Raw genomic sequence first — 21,873 nt, forward strand, 5'->3', positions numbered from 1 at the left:
GTGCACATCCAGGTGTGCACAAGGATCTGGTTGTGCCCAGGTGTGCCCATCCAGGTGTGCCCACCCAGGTGTGCACAGGTGTGCCCACCTGGGTGAGGCTGTCCAGGTGAGCCCATCCAGGTGTGCCGGCCCGGCCGTGCCGCAGCCCCTGCGCTGCCCCGGGGGTTTTGGGGGGTCGGGGGTCCCCGGGAGGGTGGGGGAGGGGAGACTCACAGGCTCGGGGGGGCCCCGCGGTCCGGGGGGGCTGGGCCGGGCCCTGCGGGAGGAGGAGGAGGAGAGAGACACGTTAGGCCCCACCCCCCACTCCGGCACCTGTGGGAAGAAGCCGCGGCCCCGCCCTGGCCCCGCCCCACCCCCCCGCCCATTCCTGCCCAAGCCCCGCCCCTCCCCGGCCACACCCTCCCCAGTCACCGCCACACCCACCCTCCCCCCCCCGTGGATGGACGGACGGACACGGGGGCGACGCCCTGGCTGTGACCCCTGAGTGACCCCTGAGTGACCCCTACTGACCCGTGAGTGACCCTGAACTGATCCTGAGTGACCCCTGAGTGACCCCTGAGTGACCTCTGAGTGACCCCAAACTGACCCCGAACTGACCCTGAGTGACCCTGAACTGACCTCGAGTGACCCCTGAGTGGCCCTTGAGTGACCCCTGAGTGACCCCTGAGTGACCTTTGGGCTGAGTGACTCAAAGGCCTTGAGTGGCCCTTGAGTGACCCTTGAGTGACCTCTGAGTGACCTCTGAGTGACATCAAACTGACCCTGAGTGACCCTGAACTGACCCCCGAGTGACCCTTGAGTGACCTGAACTGACCTCAACTGACCCCAAACTGACCCAAACTGACCCTGAGTGACCCTGAACTGATCCTGAACTGACCTCGGGTGACCCCAACTGACCCCTACTGACCCCAACTGACCCCTGAGTGACATCAGCTGACCCCACGTGACCCCTGAGTGACCCCAGCACTGCCCCGGCCCCCCCGAGCTGCCCCCTGGGGTTATTTTGGGGGGTTGTTTTTGGGGGTTATTTTGAGGGGGTTGTTTTTGGGGGTTGTTTTTGGGGGGATTCTTTTTGGGGAGTTGTTTTTGGGGGGTGACCTGAGCGGGGAGGGGCCCCCCAAACTCTGGGGGTCCCCGAGGGGGGTGGGGACACCTCGGGGGGGTCCCCAAAAGTTTGGGGGTCCCCAGGGTCCCTCAAGGGGAGCCCGGGGGGGTTTGGGGGGTCCTGGGGGAGCTCAGGGCACCTCGGGGGGGTCCCAGGGACCCCCGAGGGGACACGGGGGGTTCTGGGCCCCCCCCCAAATTTAATGAGAGCTAATTAAGGGGGGAGGGTCACTGACCCCCCCCCCAGCGGTGTTGGGGACCTGGGGGGGAGGGGAAAAGAGGGGGGGAAGGGGGGAGGGGGGATTTGGGGGTTCAGGGAAGGGGGGGATGGGGGCTGGGGGAGGGGGGGCTGGAGGAATTTGGGGGGGCAGAGGGGGTGGGGGGAGGGGGCAGAGGGAATTTGGGGATGTGGGGGGAGGGGTGGGATTTGGGGTGAGGGAGGGGATTTTGGGGTGCGGGGTGCACGGGGGGGGCAGGATTTGGGGTGCAGGGTCAGCGGGGGAGGGGCAGGATTTGAGGTCACTCCGGAGGACTTTGGGGTGCGGGGTTTGGCGGGGGGGGTTGGGCTTGGGGGGGATTTTGGGGTGCAGGAACACGGGGGGGGTTGGGGGGTCTGAGGGGTTTGGGGGTTCAGGGGTGGGGGGGGGTTGGGATGGGTTGGGGGGGTCCGGAAAGTTTTGGGGGGTTCGAGGGAGGTCAGGGAGGTTTGGGGGGCTCTGGGGGGGGTCGGGAGGGTTTTGGGGTGTCCGGGGGGGTCGGGGGGGCCGGAGCGGGGGGTCCGTGTTACCTTTTTGTTCCACTTCTATTTTTAGCACCGGAAGAAAAGGCGGGAGAGAGCGGGGGAGGGGCGGGAGGGGGCGGGAAAGGGGGGGGTGCGGGGGGGGGGAGGGGAGGGGGGGAGGGTGGAGGTCACACGGGCGGGGGGAGGGGAGGGGAGGGGGAGGGGGAGGGAGGGGAGGGGGAGGGGCGAGAGAGGAGACAAAGAGAAAAGAGATTAAACGGCTCCGGCCCCCCCAGCCCGGGGGGACCCCGAAACCCCCCAGGAGCCCAGACCCTGCGGGGGGAGCGGGACGGACACACGGACATGGGACAGACAGATGGACACAGGGACACGGGACGGACACACGGACACACGGATACGGGACGGACACACGGACATGGGACAGACAGATGGACACAGGGACACGGGACGGGCACACGGACACACAGATACGGGACGGACACACGGACATGGAACGGACACACAGACACGGGATGGACATGGGACAGACACACGGACACATGGACACATGGACACAGGACAGACAGATGGACACAGGGACACGGGACGGACAGATGGACACAGGGACACGGGACGGACACACGGACACGGGACAGACAGATGGACACAGGGATGGACACACGGACATGGGATGGACACACGGACACGGGACAGACACAGGACGGACACAGGGACACGGGACAGACAGATGGACACAGGGATGGACACGGGATGGACAGATGGACACATGGACAGGAGATGGACATGGGATGGACACGGGGATGGACAGAGAAACAAGGGGGACATGGAGGGATCGAGGGACGGACAGACGGACAGGCGGACAGATGGACGGGGGGGACAGAAAGGATGGACACACAGCAGGAGGGAGTGACGGACGCAGGGGTGGATTGACAGATGGACACCAGGAGGGGCAGGAGGACGGACAGAGGGACGGCAAAGAGCTGGACAGAGGGACGGGGGGAGGACGGACAGATGGGAATGAGGGACAGAGGGACAGAAACGGGGACGAGTCCATGGGGGGAGGACGGACGGATGGAGCCATGGAGGGACAGACAGACGGACACGGAACCGATGGAAAGGGGGAGATGGGGACAGACCGGATGGGGATGATGGACAGAGGTGATGGGACGGACAGATGGACACAGGGACACAGGGACAGATGGACAGAGGGACAGAGGGACAGAGGGACACAGGGACACAGGGACACAGGGACAGATGGACACAGGGACAGAGGGACACAGGGACACAGGGACACAGGGACAGAGGGACACAGGGACAGAGGGACACAGGGACACAGGGACACAGGGACAGATGGACACAGGGACACAGGGACACAGGGACACAGGGACAGATGGACACAGGGACAGATGGACACAGGGACAGACGGATGGGTGCAGGGCTCCCCTCCCCCGCACTCCTGAGCCCCCCGGGGGGGTCGGACCCCCCGCCCCTCCCCCAGCCCTGGAGGGAGAGAGAGAGAGACGGCGATAGGGGAGGGGCGGGGGGAGGGGCGGCCCCTGGGCCCCGCCCGCGGCGGCTCCTGCAAAGGAAAGAGGCGAGCCCGCCCCTCCCCCACCCGGCCCCCCGCCCCCACCCCCCACGGCACCGGCCGGGACCGCGCGGGCTGAGTGTGAGTGTGAGTGTGAGTGTGCCCTGAGAGTAGTGTGAGTGTGAGTGTGCCCTGAGTGTGAGCTGAGTGTGAGTGTGAGTGTGCGCTGAGTGTGCTCTGAGTGTGAGCTGAGCGTGCTCTGAGTGTGCCCTGAGTGTGCCCTGAGCATGCTCTGAGTGTGAGCTGAGTGTGCGCTGAGTGTGAGCTGAGTGTGAACTGAGTGTGTGCTGAGTGTGCCCTGAGTGTGAGCTGAGTGTGAGTGTGCGCTGTGTGAGCTGAGTGTGCCCTGAGTGTGCTCTGAGTGTGAGCTGTGTGAGTGTGCCCTGAGCGTAGTGTGAGTGTGAGTGTGCCCTGAGTGTGCCCTGAGCGTGCTCTGAGTGTGCCCTGAGTGTGCGCTGAGTGTGAGTGTGAATGTGCGCTGAGTGTGCGCTGAGTGTGCGCTGAGTGTGCCCTGAGCGTGCTCTGAGTGTGCCCTGAGTGTGCTCTGAGTGTGAGTGTGCCCTGAGTGTGCCCTGAGTGTGAGCTGAGTGTGCCCTAAGCATGCTCTGAGTGTGAGTGTGAGTGTGCACTGAGTGTGCCCTGAGCGTGCTCTGAGTGTGCCCTGAGCGTGCTCTGAGTGTGTCCTGAATGTGAGCTGAGTGTGAGTGTGCACTGAGTGTGCTCCGAGTGTGAGCTGAGGGTGCTCTGAGTGTGAGCTGAGTGTGAGCTGAGTGTGCCCTGAGCGTGCTCTGAGTATGCTCTGAGTGTGCCCTGGGTGTGCGCTGAGTGTGAGCTGAGCGTGCTCTGAGTGTGAGCAGAGTATGAGTGTGAGTGTGCGCTGAGTGTGAGCTGAGTGTGCCCTGAGCGTGCTCTGAGTGTGCCCTGAGTGTGCCCTGAGTGTGAGCTGAGTGTGAGCTGAGTGTTAACTGAGTGTGTGCTGAGTGTGTCCTGAGTGTGAGCTGAGTGTGAGTGTGCGCTGAGGGTGAGCTGAGTGTGCCCTGTGTGTGCTCTGAGTGTGAGCTGTGTGAGTGTGAGTGTGCGCTGAGTGTGAGCTGAGTGTGCCCTGAGTGTGAGCTGAGTGTGAGTGTGAGTGTGCACTGAGTGTGAGCTGAGTGTGCCCTGAGTGTGAGGTGAGTGTGAGTGTGAGTGTGCTCTGAGTGTCAGCTGAGTGTGCCAGGTGTGTCCAGGTGTGTCCCAGGTGTGCCCCAGGTGTGTCCCTGGACTGCTCTGGGAGCACCAGGCATGTCCCAGGCATGTCCCAGGTGTGTCCCACACGTGTCCAGGTGCGTCCCACGCGTGTCCTGCACGTCCAGGTGTGTACCAGGTGTGTCCCAGGTGTTCCCAGGTGTGCCCAGGTGTGTTCCAGGCGTGTCCCACGTTTCCAGGTGTGCCCAGGTGTGTCCCATGCTTTGCTCACACACCAGGTGTGCATTTGGCGCATCCTGAGCCCGCCCAGGTGAGTTTAACATGTGCCCTCCTGCATGCCAGGTGTGCATTGGGTGTGAAAGGTGAGCACTTAGCGTGTTCTTAGCACGCACAGGTGTGCTCAGAGCTCTCTCAGCTGTGTTCAGAACACTCAGGTGTGTTCAGAGCTCTCAGGTGTGCTCAGAGCACTCTCAGGTGTGTTCAGAGGTGCTCAGGTGTGTTCAGAGGGTCCCAGGTGTGTTCAGAGGGTCCCAAGTGTGCTCAGAGCACTCTCAGGTGTGTTCAGAGCACTCTCAGCTCTGTTCAAAGCACTCTCAGGTGTGTTCAGAGGTGCTCAGGTGTGCTCAGAGCACTCTCAGGTGTGTTCAGAACACTGAGGTGTGTTCAGAGCACTCTCAGGTGTGCTCAGAGCACTCTCAGGTGTGTTCAGAGCACTCTCAGGTGTGCTCAGAGCACTCTCAGGTGTGTTCAGAACACTCAGGTGTGTTCAGAGGGTCCCAGGTGTGTTCAGAGCACTCTCAGGTATGCTCAGAGCGCTCCCAGGTGTGTTCAGAGCACTCTCAGGTATGCTCAGAGCGCTCCCAAGTGTGTTCAGAGCACTCAGGTGTGTTCAGGGGCCTTTGACCCACGCCAGGTGTGCATTGGCACGTGCAGGTGTGAGCTGGGCATGCCCCGAGCATGCCCAGGTGTGCTCAACCCACGCCAGGTGTTTCCCTGCTCAGGTGTGTTCACCTGCCCAGGTGTGGTTTTGCTGTGGTTTCAGTGTGGTTTTGGTGCGTTTTTGCCGTGGTTTTGGTGTGGTTTTTGCCGTGGTTTTTGCATGGTTTTGGTGCGTTTTTGCCGTGGTTTTGGTGTGGTTTTGCCATGGTTTTGGTGTGGTTTTGCTGTGGGATTTGCATGGTTTCAGTGTGGTTTCAGTGTGGTTTTGCTGTGGTTTCGGTGTGGTTTTGGTGTGTTTTCTGCCGTGGTTTTGGTGTGGTTTTTGCTGTGGTTTTTGCATGGTTTTGGTGCATTTTTGCCATGGGTTTTGCCGTGGTTTTGGTGCGCTTTTCACGTGTTCCTGCCATGGTTTTTGCGTCTTTTTGGCCACATTTTTGCCCTGTTCCTGCCGTGGTTGTGCCATGGTTTCCACGTGCTTTTTGCTGTGTTCCTGCTGTGGTTTTCCCTTGTTTTTTCATGTTTTTTGCATGGTTTTGGCCATGGTTTTGGTGTGGTTTTTGCCATGGTTTTGGTGTGGTTTTGCCGTGTTTTCCATGTGTTCTTGCTGTGTTTTTGCCGTGTTTTTTTGCCCATGGTTTTGCCGTGTTTTTCACCTGTTCCTGCCGTATTTTTGCCGTGCTTTCCATGTGTTTTTTGCATATTTTTGCTGTGGTTTTGCCGTGTTTTTCACGTGTTCCTGCCATATCCCTGCTGTGTTCCTGCCGTTTTTTGCGTGGTTTTGGGCCATGTTTTTGCCCTGTTCCTGCCGTGTTCCTGCCATGTTTTTGGTGTGGTTTTCATGTGGTTTTTGCATGGTTTTGATGTGTTTTTGCATGTTCCTGCCCTGCTCCTGCTGTGGTTCTCGTGTATTTTTGGTGTGTTCCTGCCGTGGTTTTTGTATGGTTTTGCCATGATTTTGCAGTGGTTTTCATGTGTTTTTTGCTGTGTTTTTGCTGTGTTTTTTGCATGTTCCTGCCCTGTTCCTGCCATGGTTTTGATGTAGTTCTCGTCTATTTTTGGCGTGTTCCTGCTGAGGTTTTTGCATGGTTTTGTCCATGTTTTTGCCCTGTTCTTGCTGTTCTCCTGCCCTGGTTTTGTTGTCTTTTTGCCATGTCCCTGTCATGTCCCTGTCATGTTCCTGCCCTGGTTTTGCCGTGTTTTTGCCGTGTTTTTGCTGTGTTCCTGCTCTGGTTTTGCCATGATTTTGCCCCGGTTTTGCCATGTTCCTGCCCTGTTTTTGCCATGGTTTTGGTGTGGTTTTGCCGTGTTCCTGCCCTGGTTTTGTCCATGTTTTTGTCCTGTTCCTGCTGTTCTCCTGCCCTGGTTTTGCTGTGTTTTTGCTGGGTCCCTGCCATATTCCTGCCGTGTTCCTGCCCTGGTTTTGCCGTGGTTTTGGTGTGGTTTTGCCGTGTTCCTGCCCTGTTTTTGCCATGTCCCTGCCGTGTTCCTGTGCCCGTGGCGTGTCCCGGGGCCGGTGCCGTGCCCGGCCCTGTCCGGCCCTGTCCAGCCGTTCCCACAGGTGGCTCCGGCGGCGGCTGCAAAGCAAAGCTGGGGGAGGGGCCGGGGGGGTTTTAGGGGTCCCGCGACGGCGCCTGGGGAGAGACGGGGTCACCCCAACCCCCCCGGGACCCCCAGGTCACACGGAGCCGAGGTTGGGGGTCACGGCGCCCGCACTGGGACGGACACGGGGGGCGCAGCCCGGCCTGGGGGGACAAACGTGACACGGGGGGACCCCAGGGGGGCATGACCCCCCCTCCCCCCATGCCTGGGGGCTCCCTGAGACCCCCCCAATCCCACCCCACCCCCCTAAAGGTGCCTGGGTGCCCCCAGGGTTGGGGGTCCTGGGGGCTGTGGGGTCCCTTGGATGCTGTGGGGGGGACACGGGGGCACTGTGGGGTCACTGTGGGGTCCCTCAGGTTCTGTGGGGCGGGACTCCCCAGGTGCACCTCTGGGTGTTGTGGGGTGCTGTGGGGCTGGGGGGGGCACTATGGGGCAGAGCTGTGGGGCAAGGCAGGGCTGTGGGCACATCTATGGGACAGAACAGGGTTATGGGGCAGAGCTGTGGGGCAGAGCTGTGGGGCAGCAATCCCTGTGGGGGATGGATGGCACCTCCAGGCACTTGTAGGTGCCAGAACTGGGGGTGCTGTGGGGCAGGACAGTGCAGAGCTGTGGGGCAGGATGGGATCTATGGGGCAGGCTGTGGGGTCACTCACTGTAGGGCACGCAGTCATGCAGCACCTCCCGGTATTTGTAGGGGCTGGGATGGGGTGGTGGCTCTGGGCTGCTGTGGGTCAGGATCTATGGGATGGGATCTATGGGGCAGGATGGGATCTGTGGGTCAGGATCTATGGGGTCACTCACTGTAGGGCGCGCAGTCGTGCGGCACCTCCCGGTATTTGTAGGGGCTGGGACAGGGCTATGGGGTCATAGGACAGGGCTGTGGGGCAGAGCCGTGCATTAGGGCTATAGGATGGGGTCTGTGGGGCAGGGCTGGATCCATAGCACAGGATCTATGGGGCAGGATCTATGGGGCAGGATCCATAAGGCAGGATCTATAGGGCAGGATCTATGGGGCAGGATCCATAAGGCAGGATCTGTGGGGCAGACTGGGCTCACTCACTGTAGGGCACGCAGTCGTACTGCACCTCCAGGTATTTGCAGGGGCTGGGATGGGATGGTGGCTCTGGGCTGCTGTGGGTCAGGATCTATGGGATGGGATCTGTGGGGCAGGATGGGATCTGTGGGGCAGGATCTATAGGGCAGGGTCTGTGGGGCAGGCTGGGCTCACTCACTGTAGGGCACGCAGTCGTACTGCACCTCCAGGTATTTGTAGGTGCCCGGGCAGGGGTCGGGGAAGGCGTCAGAGCCGGCGACCACAACGCACTGAGTGCGGTTATTGCACCTGGGGACACGGGGGGACACATCAGGGACATGGGGGGACACGGGGGGACACGGGGATAGGGGGACACGTCAGGGACACGGGGGGACACGGGGATAGGGGGACACGTCAGGGACACGGGGGGACACAGGGGGACACGGGGACACATCATGGACATGGCAGGGACACAGGGACACAGGGGGGCATGGCAGGGACAGGGCAGGGACACCGTGGGGTCACAGCAGGGACAGGGGGACATGGGGTGACATGTCAGGGACAGGGCAGGGACAAGGGGACACAGGGACACGTCAGGGACAGGGGCAGAGACACAGGGGGACATGGAGGGGACATAGGAGGGACATGGGGGGACACAGCAGACACGGAGGGACATGGGAGGACACGGGGTCATGTCAGGGACATGGCAGGGACACGGCAGGGACACGGGGGGACATGGCAGGGACAGGGGGACATATCAGGGACAGAGCAAGGACATAGGGACATGTCACAGACACAGGGGGACACATCAGGGACACGGGGACACAGAGGGACATGGGACAGGAGAGGACACAGACACAGGGGGATGTGAGGGGACCTGAAGGGACCTGGGACACCTGGGGACATGGGGACATGGGGACAGTGAGGACACCTGGGGACACAGGGGGACAGCAGGGGACACCGGAGACACTGGAGGACAGAGAGACAGTGGGGACACCAGGGGACACTGGGGACACAGGACATGAGGAGACACGGGGGACACAGGACACAAAGAGACACAGAGACATTGGGGGACACCAGGGGACACTGGGGACACAGGACATGAGGAGACACAGGGGGACACAGGACACAAAGGGACACAGAGACATTGGGGGACACATGGGGACAGTGGGGACACAGGAGGACAGGGGACATGGGGGACATGGGGATGTGAGGGGACATGGGGACATAGAGGGACAGCAGCAACGTGGGGACATGGAGGGTCAGGGTACAGCAGGACAGTGGGGACACACAGGACACAGGACCAGGGACACAGGGGACACGAGGGACATAGGGACAGTGGGGACATGGGGACGGGGGAGAGTGGGGACACGGGGCAGGGCACACGTGTGGCCCTGGCACTTGGGGACACAAGACTCAGGTGCCACCGCTGATGTCCCTGGGGAGGGACAGTGCCCACCGTGGGGACACGGGAACGTCCTCGAGCTGTGCCACCCCCGTGTTGTCCCCGTGCTGCACCCAAGGCCACCCACCCCACATGTCCCACGCCCTCGGTGTCCCCATGTCCCCCCTTGTGCCACCCCCACACCTCCAACTGTCCCCAGGTGTCCCCACGTCCTGCCTGTCCCCAGGTCCCCCTCACGTCACCACGGGGCCGTGTCCCCACGTGTCCCCAAGTCCCAGCACGTCCCCACTCCCCCATGTCCCACCCTCCTGTGTGCCTGTCCCCATGTCCCCAGCCTGTCCCCAGGGTGTCCCCAGCCTTCCACACATCCCCATGTCCCCTGCATGTCCCCACGTTCCCCTGTGTGGCCGTGTCCCCCCCATGTCCCCTCCGTGCCATCACGTGCAGGGCCAGGGCCAGGTCCCCAGTGCCCCACAATGTCCCCAGTGTCCCCAATGTCCCCACTGTCCCACAATGTCCCCCTGTCCCACCCCTGTCCCTGTGTCCCCACAATGTCCCCATCCCCCTGCACAACCTGTCCCCATGTCCCCCACCTGTCCCTCTGTCCCCATGTCCCCATGCCCAGTGCCGTGTCCCCGTCACCACCTGTCCCCATGTCCCCAACCTCCTACACCTTCCCAGTGTCCCAAAGTCCCCACTGTCCCCAGTGTCCCAATGTCCCCAACGTCCCCAACACCCGCAATGTCCCCAGTGTCCCCAATGTCCCCAATGTCCCCAACATCCCCAATGTCCCCAGTGTCCCCAGTGTCCCCAGTGTCCCCAATGTCCCCAACACCTGCAATGTCCCCAATGTCCCCAATGCCCCCAGTGTCCCCGTGTCCCCAATGTCCCCAACACCCACAATGTCCCCAATGTCCCCAATGCCCCCAGTGTCCCCGTGTCCCCAATGTCCCCAACATCCCCAGTGTCCCCAATGTCCCCAATGTCCCCAATGTCCCCACTGTCCCCCGTGTCCCAGTGTTCCCAATGTCCCCAATGTCCCCTGAGTGTCCCCAGTGTCCCCGTGTCCCCGTGTCACCTCTGGGCCATGATGGGCTGTGCCTGGGGCAGGTAGCACTGCACGTTCGCCATCTGCCCGGGGTCGGCGTCGCAGATTTTGTCGTCGGTCCGGCCGTAGTTGGCGTCGGCCACCAGGACGACGTCGCTGCCGGGGCAGCGCAGCTCCAGCGGGTACCCCTCGCACGCCAGCTCCCGGCGCGCCAGCCCGAACGGCAGCGCCCCCCGGATCAGCCCTGGAACCCCAAATGGGCTCAGGGACCCCCAAAACACCCGGGGTACCCCAAAACCCCACAGCTCCAGCGGGTACCCCTCGCACGCCAGCTCCCGCTGTGCCAGCCCGAATGGCAGCGCCCCCCGGATCAGCCCTGGCGGCACAGAACCCCAAATAGGGTCAGGGAACCCCAAATGGGCTCAGGAACCCCCAAATGGGCTCAGGGACCCCAAAACACGTGGATACCCCAATCCCTCCCTACCCAGGCGTGCCCCTCACACACCAGATCCCGCTGTGCAAGCCCAAATGGGAGAGACCCCCCAGATCAGCCCTGGAACCCCAAATGGGCTCAGGGACCCCCAAACGGGATCAGGGAACCCCAAATGGGGTCCCTCACCCCCACCTCTGTGCCCTTTTCAGCCTTTGGGGTGCAGGGAGCACCTGGGCCCCAAACCCCAAATCAGGGGTCCTGGGCACCCCTCGGCCCTGCAGCCCCCAGCCCCAAATCCCAAATACCTGGGACCCCAAATCCCGAGCATTTGGGACCCCAAATCTCGAACACCTAAATCCCCTGATCCAAAACACCTGGATCCCCCAATCCCAAACACCTGGGACCCCAATCCCAAACATCTGGATCCCACAATGCCAAACACCTGGATCCCCCAATCCCAAACACCTGGGACCCCAATCCCAAACATCTGGGACCCCAAATCCCGAACATCTGGGACACCAAATCCCAGGCATTTGGGATCCCCAGTCCCTGATACCTGGGACCCCCAAACATGGGGAAAGGGGACCCCCAATGACTGTTTGGGAACCCCAAAATCCAGGGTGTCCCCAGTCCCAAACACTTGGATGCCCCCAGCTGACACACCTGGGTTCCCCCAGTCCCTGACACCTGGGACCCCAAAATCCAGAGTTCCCCCGATCCCAAACACCTGGGACCCCAACCGCTGACAATGGGAATTCCCAATCCCAGACACCCAGGTCCCCCCTAACCTGGACACCTGGGACCCCAAATCCCCAACACTGGGACCCCAATGGAGGTTTGGGTTCCCCAAAATTCTGGGGTCCCCATTCCCTGACATCGGGTACTCCCCGATCCCAAACGCCTGGATCCCCTGATCCCAAACACCTGACACCCCAAATCTGACACACCTGAGTTCCTCCAAACCTGGAAACCTGGGACTCCAAAATCCAGCGTGTCCCCAATTCCAAACACCTGGATCCCCTGATCCCAATACCTGGGACCCCAAATCCCGAACACCTGGGACCCCAAATCCCAAACACCTGGATCCCCCAATCCTAAACACCTGGATCCCCTGATCCCAAACATCTGGATCCCAAACAGCTGGATCGCCCAATCCCAAACACCTGGGACCCCAAATCCCAGACACCTGGATCCCCTAATCCCAAACACCTGGATCCCAAACACCTGGGACCCCAAATCCTGATACCTTGGATCCCCTGATCCCAAACACCTGAATCCCCTAATGCTGATCATCTGGATCCCATAATTCCAAACACGTGGATCCCCTAATCCCAAACACCTGGATCCCGAACTCCTGGATCCCCTGATCCCAAACAGCTGGATCCCAAACAGCTGGATTGCCCAATTCCAAACACCTGGGACCACAAATCCCAAACTCCTGGATCCCCTAAACCCCAGGGTCCCCCCAGTCCCAGATCCCCGAATCCCGAATTTCCCAATCCCGGATTCTGGGACACCCGAAGGGCTGGGCCCAGCTTGGGGCTGTTGTGCCAGCCTTGCACACGCACTGCACACCCCTTGCACACCCTGTACACAGCCCTTACACACTCATTGCACACCCGTTACACACCCCTTACACAGCCCTTACACACACACTGCACACTTGTTACACAGCATTTACACACGCACTGCACACTCCTTACACACCTCTTACACAGCCCTTACACACTCACTGCACACTCGTTACACACCCCTTACACACTCTGCACACTTGTTACACAGCCCTTACACACTCACTGCACACTCATTACACAGCATTTACACACGCACTGCACACTCCTTACACACCTCTTACACAGCCCTTAGACACTCACTGCACACTCATTACACACTCCTTACACACACTGCACACTCATTACACAGCCCTTACACATACACTGCACACTCCTTACACACCTTTTACACAGCCCTTACACACTCACTGCACACTCATTACACACCCGTAACACACGCACTGCACACCCTTTACACACCCCTTACGCAGACCTCACACACCCCTTACACACCCCTTACACACTCACTGCACACTCCTTACACAGCCCTTACACAGACCTTGCACGCCCCTTGCACACTCACTGCACGCCCGTTGGACAGCCCTTACACAACACTTGCACACCCCTTACACACCCCTTACACAATCCTTACACACCTGGGCTATTGTACAGTCCTTGTACACCCCTTACACACCCTTTACACACCCCTTGCACAATTCCGGCCACCTCTGGGGTGCTGCTCAGCCCTTCCACAAGCGTTACACACACCTTGCACACCAGTTAGCACATCTGTGGTATTGTACAGACACAGCCCTTACACACCCCTTGCACACCCATTACATAACCCTTACACGCCCCTTACACAGCCCTTACACACCCCTTACACAGACCTTACACAGCCCTTGCACAGCCTTTACACAGCCCTTAAACGCCCCTTGCACAGCCTGCGGGGGCCTTGCACACTCTTTACACACCCTTTACGCCCCTGGGGTGTTGTAGAGACACAGCCTTTACACACCCCTCACACACCCCTTGCACACCCCTTACAGTCTCCTTACACACCTGGGGTGTTGTACAGCCCTTACACAGCCTTTACACACTCCTTACACAGCCATTACACAACTGAGGCATTGTACAGCCCTTGCACGTCCCTTACACAGCCCTTACACACCTGGGGTGTTGTACAGCCCTTACACAGCCCTTACACAGCCCTTACACAGCCCTTACACACCTAGGGTGTTGTACAGCCCTTACACAGCCCTTACAAAGACCTTACACACCCCTTACACCCCTGGGGTGTTGCACAGCCCTTACACAGCCTTTACACACCCCTTACACACCTGGGGTGTTGCACAGCCCTTACACACCCCTTACACAGCTTTCACACACCCCTTACTCACCCCTTAAATCTCTGGGGTGTCACCCACCCCTTGCACGCCCCCCCCCCCCCCCCCGTGTCCCCCATGCTGTCCCCATGTACCGGTCCCTCACCGTGTCCCCCCCCCATGTCCCCGTGTCCCTGTCCCGTGTTCCGTGTCCCTGTCCTTGTCCCGGTCCCAGTGCCAGTCCCTCTCAGTGTCCCATGTCCCCCCATGTCTCTGTGTCCCCCCCGTGTCCCCATGTCCCTGTCCCTGTCCCAGTCCCTGTCCCTGTGCCATGTCCCTGTCCCCATGTCCCCGTGTCCCTGTTCCTGTCCCAGTCCCTATCCCTGTGCCATGTCCCTGTCCCTGTCCCTGTCCCTGTCCCTGTCCCTGTCCCGTGTCCCCGTGTCCCAGTGTCCCTGTCCCTGTCCTGGTCCCTGTCCCAGTCCCAGTTCCTGTCCCTGTCCCTGTCCATGTGTCCCTGTCCCTGTCCCCCCCATGTTCCCTTGTCCCGTGTCCCTGTCCCGTGTCCCCGTGTCCCTGTCCCTGTCCCCCCATGTCCCCGTGTCCCTGTCCCCATCCCTGTCCCTGTCCCTGTCCCTGTCCCTGTCCCATGTCCCCCCCATGTCCCCGTGTCCCTGTCCCTGTCCCTGTCCCGTGTCCCGTATCCCTGTCCCTTTCCCGTGTCCCGTATCCCCATGTCCCTGTCTCTGTCCTGTGTCCCTGTCCCATGTCCCGTGTCCCGTGTCCCAGTCCCTGTCCCTGTCCCGTGTCCCGTGTCCTGTGTCCCTGTCCCTGTCCCGTGTCCCTGTCCCAGTCCCTGTCCTGTGTCCCGTGTCCCTGTCCCGTGTCCCTGTCCCTGTCCCCATCCCTGTCCCTGTCCCAGTCCCTGTCCCAGTCCCTGTCCCAGTCCCTGTCCCTGTCCCGGTCCCTCACCGTGTCCGCGCGGGGCAGTGCCGAGCAGCAGCAGCAGCAGCCGGAGCAGCAGCGGGAGCGGGGCCGGAACCGGGACCGGGCCGGGGGTGGGGGAGGGGCGCGCCATGGCGGGGGAGGGGCGCGGGGACCCCCCGGGCTCAGCGGGGGGCTCTGAGCTGGGGAGACAAAAACGGGGGAGGGGTCAGGGGGGACCCCGAAACCGCGGGGGAGGGGGGAGCCGGGGGTGAACGAGGTAATTAACGAGGGGGGATTAATGAGGGGGGTTAATTAACGAGGGGGGATTAATGAGGGGGGGAATTAATGTGGGGGGAACTAATGACAGGGGGGAATTAATGAGAGTGGTTAATTAATGGGGAGATTATTGGGGGATTAATAAGGGGGTTAATTAATGAGGAGAGAATTAATGATTGGGACATTAATATGGGGGGAATCAATGAGGGGGGAATCAATTAATGATTGATTAGGTGGCAGGGGAATTAATGAGGAGGTTGAAACTAATTAGGGGGTGAATTAATGAGGGGGCAATTAATGTGTGGGTAATTTAAAGGGTGAAATTAATGGTGGGGTAATTAATGAGGGAGTAAATTAATGGGGGCAGTTAAATTAATGAGGGGGTGAATTAATGGGGAGTTAGGGAAGACGATTTAAATTAATGAGGGGCTGAATTAATGGGGGGATGAATTAATGAGGGGGGAGGGGGGACCCCGTTGTCCGGACCCCCCCGGATTTTGTGCCCCCCCCGTCCCTCCCCCCACCCAAGGGGGCCCCACGCCCCCTCCCCAAATCCGGGGGGGCCCTGACGTTCCGCCCCTCCCCCCCCGACCATCTGCTCCCCCCAAATCCCGCCGGATCGGCCCCCCCCGCCAAATCTGCGGCTCGGCGGCCCCGGGGGGGTCAAAGCCGATTATCGATCACCCCCCCGGCCCCCCCGGGACCCCCGGGACCCCCCGGCCCCCCCTCACCCCGCGCAGGGGCCGATGCGGCCGCGGTGCATTGTGGGAAGCTCAGCCCCGGGTTGCCAGGGGCGACGGCGCTGCGGTGCATTGTGGGAGAATCCCCCCATCACCCACCCCCCCCCTCGGAATGATGGGGGGGGCGCAGCGCCATCCCAGAATGCTCCGCGCGCCGACATCGCCCCCCCCCACAACCCACCCCCCAATTTCACCCCCCCCCTTGGGGAAACTGAGGCGGGGGCGGGCCCCCCTCAGCCCCCCCCGCTCCAAAACACCTGCGAGGTCCCCACCCCCACCCCCGCCTCAGTTCCCCCGGGGGCAGGGGGGAACAAAACGCGTCTCCCCAGGAGGGTCCCAAATGGGGGGGGTGGGCGTCGGGAGGGGCCGCACCCCCTTTTCAAGCGCCCCCTCCCCTCAATTCCCGGCCCCCGCCCTGTTCCCCTCCTCCTTTATCCTCGGCCCCCGCCCTGCCCCCCCCAAATGTCACCCCCGGCCCCCCGGGGACATCGCTCGCCCCCTCTTTGCTCCCCCCCCCTTTTTTCCCAGCCCCCCCCTTTTTTTCACGGCCCCTCCCCCGCACCTCGGGACCCCCAATTCCCACGCCCCCCCTCATTTCGCACAGCCCCCCCCCCCCCCCGCAGGACCCACCCCAGGTTTACGCGCCCCCCCCTTTAAACCCCCCCTTTAAATCCCCCCCCCCCCGGTTTAACGGCGCCCCTTTCTCACCATCCCCCCCCCCCCCAATTCCCAGCGCCCCCCCGGCCCCTCCGCACCGGCGGGGGCGGCTCCCCCCGGCCCCCCCATCCCCCCCCATCCCCCGGGAGCCGCTCCCCCAGGCCCAAACGGGCCCCGGGACCCCCCCGGACCCCCCCCGGTGCCCCCGGTCCCCCCCGGTACCTGCGGGTTCAGCTCCATGCGGCGATCGCGGCGCGACCCCCCCGCACCGCCCCGCGCCCGCGGGCTCCCCCCGCCGGCGGCCGCCGGCACTGCGGGACCCCCGCCCGCCCCTCCCGGCCCCTCCAGCGCCGCCCGCGGCCGCCGCCGGAACTGCAGCGACCCCTCCCATCCCCCGCCTCAGCACCGCCCCCCGCGGCCGCCGCCGGAACTGCAGCGACCCCTCCCCCACCCCGGACCGCCCCCTCCCCCCAGGGTCACCGCCGAGACTGCAGCGACCCCTCCCGGTCCCGGGCCGGCCTCTGTCCCCTCGTGGTCACTGCCCCGCCCCTCCCCCACCCCGCTCTGTCCCCTCGTGGTCACCGCCCGGACCCTCCCCCCTCATCGCCCCCCAGCGGCCAACGCCGGGACTGCAGCGCTGCCGCCCAGGGGCCGTTAATGAGGGCGTGTTAATGAGGGGTGTTAATGAGGGGTGTTAATGAGGGACATTAAATGAGGGGTGTTAATGAGGGGTGTTAATGAGGGGCGTCAATGAGGGGCATTAATGAGGGGGTGTTAATGAGGGGCATTAAATGAGGGGTGTTAATGAGGGGCGTCAATGAGGGGCATTAATGAGGGGGTATTAATGAGGGGCATTAAATGAGGGTCGTTAATGAGGGGCATTAATGTGGGGGTATTAATGAGGGGCATTAAATGAGGGTCGTTAATGAGGGGCATTAATGAGGGGGTATTAATGAGGGGCATTAAATGAGGGGCGTTAATGGGGGGTGTTAATGAGGAGCGTTAATGAGGGGCATTAATGAGGGGGGTGTTAATGATGGAGCATTAATGAGGGAGCATAAATGAGAGGGAGTTAATGGGGGAGGGTGCTAATGAGAGATGTTAATGAAGGTAGGTGAACTTTAGGGAGGAGTCTTAATAAGGGGGAGCACTAATGGAAATGTTAATGAAGAAGCATTAATGAGAAATGTTAATGAGCTAGGGGCTATGACGTGAGGCTTCTTAAACCAATTAACAGGCAGGCCCATCCCAGCTAATGAGTAATTAAGAGCAGCAGGAGCCCTGCTAATCACTGTCATCAGCCATATATTAACATATGCTAATGAGATGGGGTAATTAAACAGGAGCTTGTTAATTATGCAGGGATAGGGAGGGAGGGTGGATTAATTGACAGACATAGAGCAGAGAGCAGGGGTTATCGGGAGCCCCATTAGTTTAATTAAGGGGGTTAATTAATGAGCCCTCGTGCAAGGCACGAGGCGGGGAGTGCAAGCCACGCCCCTAGCCCACTCAGCCCCGACCTCTCTTGTCAATCATCGTTGTCCCCGCCCCTACACAAACCCCGCCCATCACATGTCAATCCCGTTAGACACCGTCCCCTGCCCAAGGCCCCGCCCCTCGGCGGGTTCGAGTTTAATGAATGGGGTGGGGGCGGGGCGATGTCTGTACAAGTTGAAGCCCTGACCAATGGGGAGCGGTGGTGGGTGGGTCTCGGGGCCGCGCTGGCCAATGGAAAGCGGGGGGCTGGGCGGTGCAGCCAATGAGAGGCGGGAGCGAGGGGTGGGCGTGGCCCGCGGGAACACCGGGCCCGTGAGGGGAAAGGCGGCGGGAGAGAGGTGAGGGGGGTATCGGGATATCGCGATAGACAGCGGGATAGACACCGGGATGTCGGGATAGACACCGGGATAGACACCGGGATGTCGGGATAGAGACCGCGATCCACTCCGAGATCTCGGGAGAGCGGGTACCGGGGAAGGCCGGAGAGCGGAACTCCGGGATATCGGGACATCGGGTGACCGGAGTGCAGGGAGCGGGGCTGCAGAAGGTGAGCTGGACACCGGGGAACCGGGGCTGGGGCACCGGGAGAGCTGGAGAACGGACAGCGGAGGGACCGGGACCAGGGGTCGGCAGGAAAACCGAGGGGGAGGGGGAGGCCGGGTGCCCGGGGAGGAAGCGGAGGGACCGAGGGGCCCAGGGGGCCCGGGGGGCAGAGAGAGCGGTGAGCGGGGGAAGCGGGCCCGGGGGGACTCCGGAAGCAGCGGGACCGGGGCGGGCACCGGGGGTCCCGTGCCCCGCTGAGCGAACCGGGGGGCCCGGGGGGCGCTGGGACCGCGGGGGGGGGGGCGGGGAAGGGTCTGGGGTCCCCTCCCCCCTCCGGGGGTGTCACCCCCTCCCCAGGGGGCGGGGCTTGGCAAAGGGCGGGGAGAGGGGCGGGGCCTTGGAAAGGAGCGGGCGTTGCTATGGGACCGCGAGGGGGCGTGGCCTTGGTGGAGGCGTGGCCTGGACGTGTACTAGGCAATAAGGTGCGCGTCCCGCCAATGGGCGTGGCCTCAGAGGGGGCGCAGTGCCGGCGTTGCCATAGCGACAGAAGGCGCGCTGGGTTGCCATGGGGGACGGGCACGTGAAGGGGGCGTGGTCCGTTACCACGGTGATGTGGGCGTGGCTAACGGATGGGGCGGTGCCTATTAGGCGTTGTCTTGGTAGTGGGCGTGGTCTATGGAAGGGGCGTGGTCACGGCAGGGCGTGGTCCCGGCGGAGAGAAGGGGGGGCGCTCCCGGTGCCCCCGGGATGGATTGGGGGGGGGCCCGGGGGGCGTGGCCGGGTCAGGCCCGACCCTCCCCCATTCCCCGGGGATCCGGGAACAAAGCCGGGGGGGCTCGGGCGGTACCGGGACAGGAGGGGACAGCGGGGGGGCAGGAGGGGACAGCGGGGGGGCGATGTCCCCCGGGGGTCCCGGCTGGGGCTGGGACCCCCCGTTCCAGCTGTGGCTGCAGGCGCTGCTCTGGGCGCTGCTTTTGGGGCGCCTCCTCCGCTACGGGGGGGGCCCGGGCCGGGGGGAGCCCCCCCGGGAGCAGCCCGGGCCGGGGGCACCCCAAAACCGGGGAGGGACCCCCCAGAGTGAGCCCTGATCGGGGGGGGAAGAGGGACACCTCCAAAGCTCCCTCCTTGTCCCCCCGAGTCGTTTCGGGGGTCCCTAAAGGGGGGTTGCTCCTGCCTCAGTTTCCCCCGTCGCGGGGGGGGCTCATTTTCCCCCCGGGGGTCACTGGTCCGACTGGGCCGTACCGGGAGCCCCCGGGGACAGCGGCCGGCGACAGCTGCGGACACGGTGAGGGGGGACCGGGGCATGTGGGGTGGCCTTGGTCCCTTTTGGGGTCCCCCCTGTCCCTTCCTGTTCCTCGGGATCCTTTTGGGGTTCCTTTGTCCCTTTGGGGTCCCCTGTCCCCTTTGAGGTGTCCTCTGTCCCTTTGGGGTGTCCCCTGTCCCTTTGGGGTCCCCTGTCCCCTTTGAGGTGTCCCCTGTCCTTTTGGGGTGTCCCCTGTCCCTTTGGGGTCCCCTGTCCCCTTTGAGGTGTCCTCTGTCCCTTTGGGGTGTCCCCTGTCCCTTTGGGGGTCCCCTGTCCCTTGGGGACTCTCCCACATCCCCCTGTCCCCTCGATGTCCCCAAGAACCCCACTCCGGTGCTGTCCCTGTCCCTCCCTGTGGTTTTGGGGTCCCCAAAGCGGGGCCAGCTCTGGGTGCTGTCCTCTGCTGGGGACAGGGGGGACACAGGGATGGGGGGACAGGGACGGAGGGGACCGAGGGGGACGCTTTGCCATGAGGGTGCTGGACAGGCAGAAAGGGACACGGGGGGACACGGGGGGGACATTGGGGACACAGGAGGGGACACGGGGGGACAAGCCCAGCACGGGGAGGTGACTGAGGAGTGGGATTGGGAATGCAGGGGTGGGGGGGGGACACAGGTGACATCGGCTCTGGGGCCGTCGGTGTCCCCAGGGTGTCCCCGGGGGGGGGGGGGACACGTGTTGGTGTCCTTGGCCCCGAGGGGACGTTGCTGTCCCCAGCGCGGGGGGCTCTGGTGGCACCTCGATGGGGTGTCCCCAGGGCCAGGGAGGTGACCGGGATGTCCCCAGGCTGGTGGCAGTGTACCCAGGTGTGACAATGTCCCTCTCCCCAGGTGTCACAGCAGTGTCACACAGGTGTCCCTTTCCCCAGGTGTCACAGAATTGTCACACAGGTGTCACACAGGTGTCCCCGGGTGTCCCCAGGTGTCCCCAGGTGTCCCCATTGTCCCCAGGTGTCCCCCCGTCCCCCAGGGCCATCCCTGTCCCCCCACCCCGTGTGTCACGGCCCCCCACCCGGGCTGTCCCCAACATCTCCCTTGTCCCCTAGGGGTGTCCCTAAAGTGTCCCCTGCCCCCCCCAGGGGGTCCCCGAGGTGTCCCTTGTCACCTTGGGGTGTCCCAGGGGGATCCTGGGGGTTCCATGGGGACTTTTGGGGTCCCCAGGGGGGATTTGGGGAGGTTTTGGGGGATTTTGAGGATTTTTCTGCCCCCCAGATCCTGCAGGACCTGAGCCCAGAGCGCCTGGAGGCACCCCAAAACGCACAGCTGCACCCCAGAATGAACAGCTGCACCCCAAAATGCACAGCTGGACCCCAAAATAGATACCTGGACCTGAAAATAGACACCTGGACCCCAAAAAACGCACAGCTGGACCCCAAAATAGACACATGGACATCAAAAACGCACAGCTGGACCCCAAAATGCACAGCTGGACCCCTAAATGCATGGTTGGACCCCAAAATGCACAGCTGGACCCCAAAATAGACATCTGGACATCAAAAACGCACAGCTGGACCCCAAAATGCACAGCTGCACCCCAAAATGCACAGCTGAACCCCAAAAATGCACAGCTGCACCCCAAAGCACCCCATAAACCCAGAACTCCCAAACCTGGAGATACCTGCAGTACACCTGAACCCCAGGAGTTTGGGGAGCCCCAGGGCTGTGACCCTGCTTTTGGGGTTTTGGGGTGTCCCAGGGCAGTGACTCCCCTGCTTTAACCCCCCCCAGGTGGAAGCCCCCCCTTTTGTCCCCAAATGGGGGTCCCCAAAACCGGGGGGGGTCCCCAAAACCCCCTGGGAGGGGGAGCCAGCCCCCCCAAATCTTTGTTGTAAACGGCTTTGGGATGAATCAATAAAGTTTGGGATAAAAGTCGAGTTTGGAAATTTTGGGGTCCTCCCATAGTGGGGGCTCCCATGGATTTGGGGGGGCCCCAGTGAGTTTGGGGTGTCCACGACCTTGGGGGGACCTGAAATTGGG

General features: G+C 62.4%; 1 protein-coding gene and 1 long non-coding RNA gene across 4 annotated transcripts in view; one reads left to right on the top strand and one right to left on the bottom strand.

Annotated features, from left to right (window-relative positions):
* LOC128802072 (adhesion G protein-coupled receptor L1-like) overlaps positions 1 to 16,864 on the bottom strand; it is a 44,833-nt gene extending 27,969 nt beyond the window's left edge. The window contains exons 1-4 of one of the 2 annotated variants that reach the window (XM_053968265.1): positions 16,777 to 16,864; positions 14,927 to 15,081; positions 10,674 to 10,887; positions 8,390 to 8,499 (exon numbers count right to left, since the gene is read on the bottom strand). In XM_053968265.1, coding sequence (XP_053824240.1) covers positions 8,390 to 8,499; positions 10,674 to 10,887; positions 14,927 to 15,032 — 430 coding nt within the window. In that variant the 5' untranslated portion in view covers positions 15,033 to 15,081; positions 16,777 to 16,864. Of the gene's footprint in view, positions 1 to 8,389; positions 8,500 to 10,673; positions 10,888 to 14,926; positions 15,082 to 15,888; positions 15,920 to 16,776 lie in introns of those variants that run through there. The other variant, XM_053968266.1, reaches the window with a different exon arrangement.
* A 1,531-nt stretch (positions 16,865 to 18,395) lies between these two features.
* On the top strand, positions 18,396 to 21,770 carry LOC128802122 (uncharacterized). Of its 2 annotated transcripts, XR_008435342.1 has the most exons (3): positions 18,396 to 18,598; positions 19,774 to 19,879; positions 21,109 to 21,770. It is a non-coding gene; the product is annotated as an uncharacterized LOC128802122 (long non-coding RNA). The 2 variants fall into 2 exon arrangements; XR_008435341.1 differs by lacking the exon at positions 18,396 to 18,598 and having other exon boundaries at positions 19,488 to 19,879.
* The last annotated feature ends 103 nt before the right edge of the window (positions 21,771 to 21,873 follow it).

The sequence above is a fragment of the Vidua chalybeata genome, chromosome 33, assembly GCF_026979565.1.
Source record: "Vidua chalybeata isolate OUT-0048 chromosome 33, bVidCha1 merged haplotype, whole genome shotgun sequence".
Taxonomy (NCBI): Eukaryota; Metazoa; Chordata; class Aves; order Passeriformes; family Viduidae; genus Vidua; species Vidua chalybeata.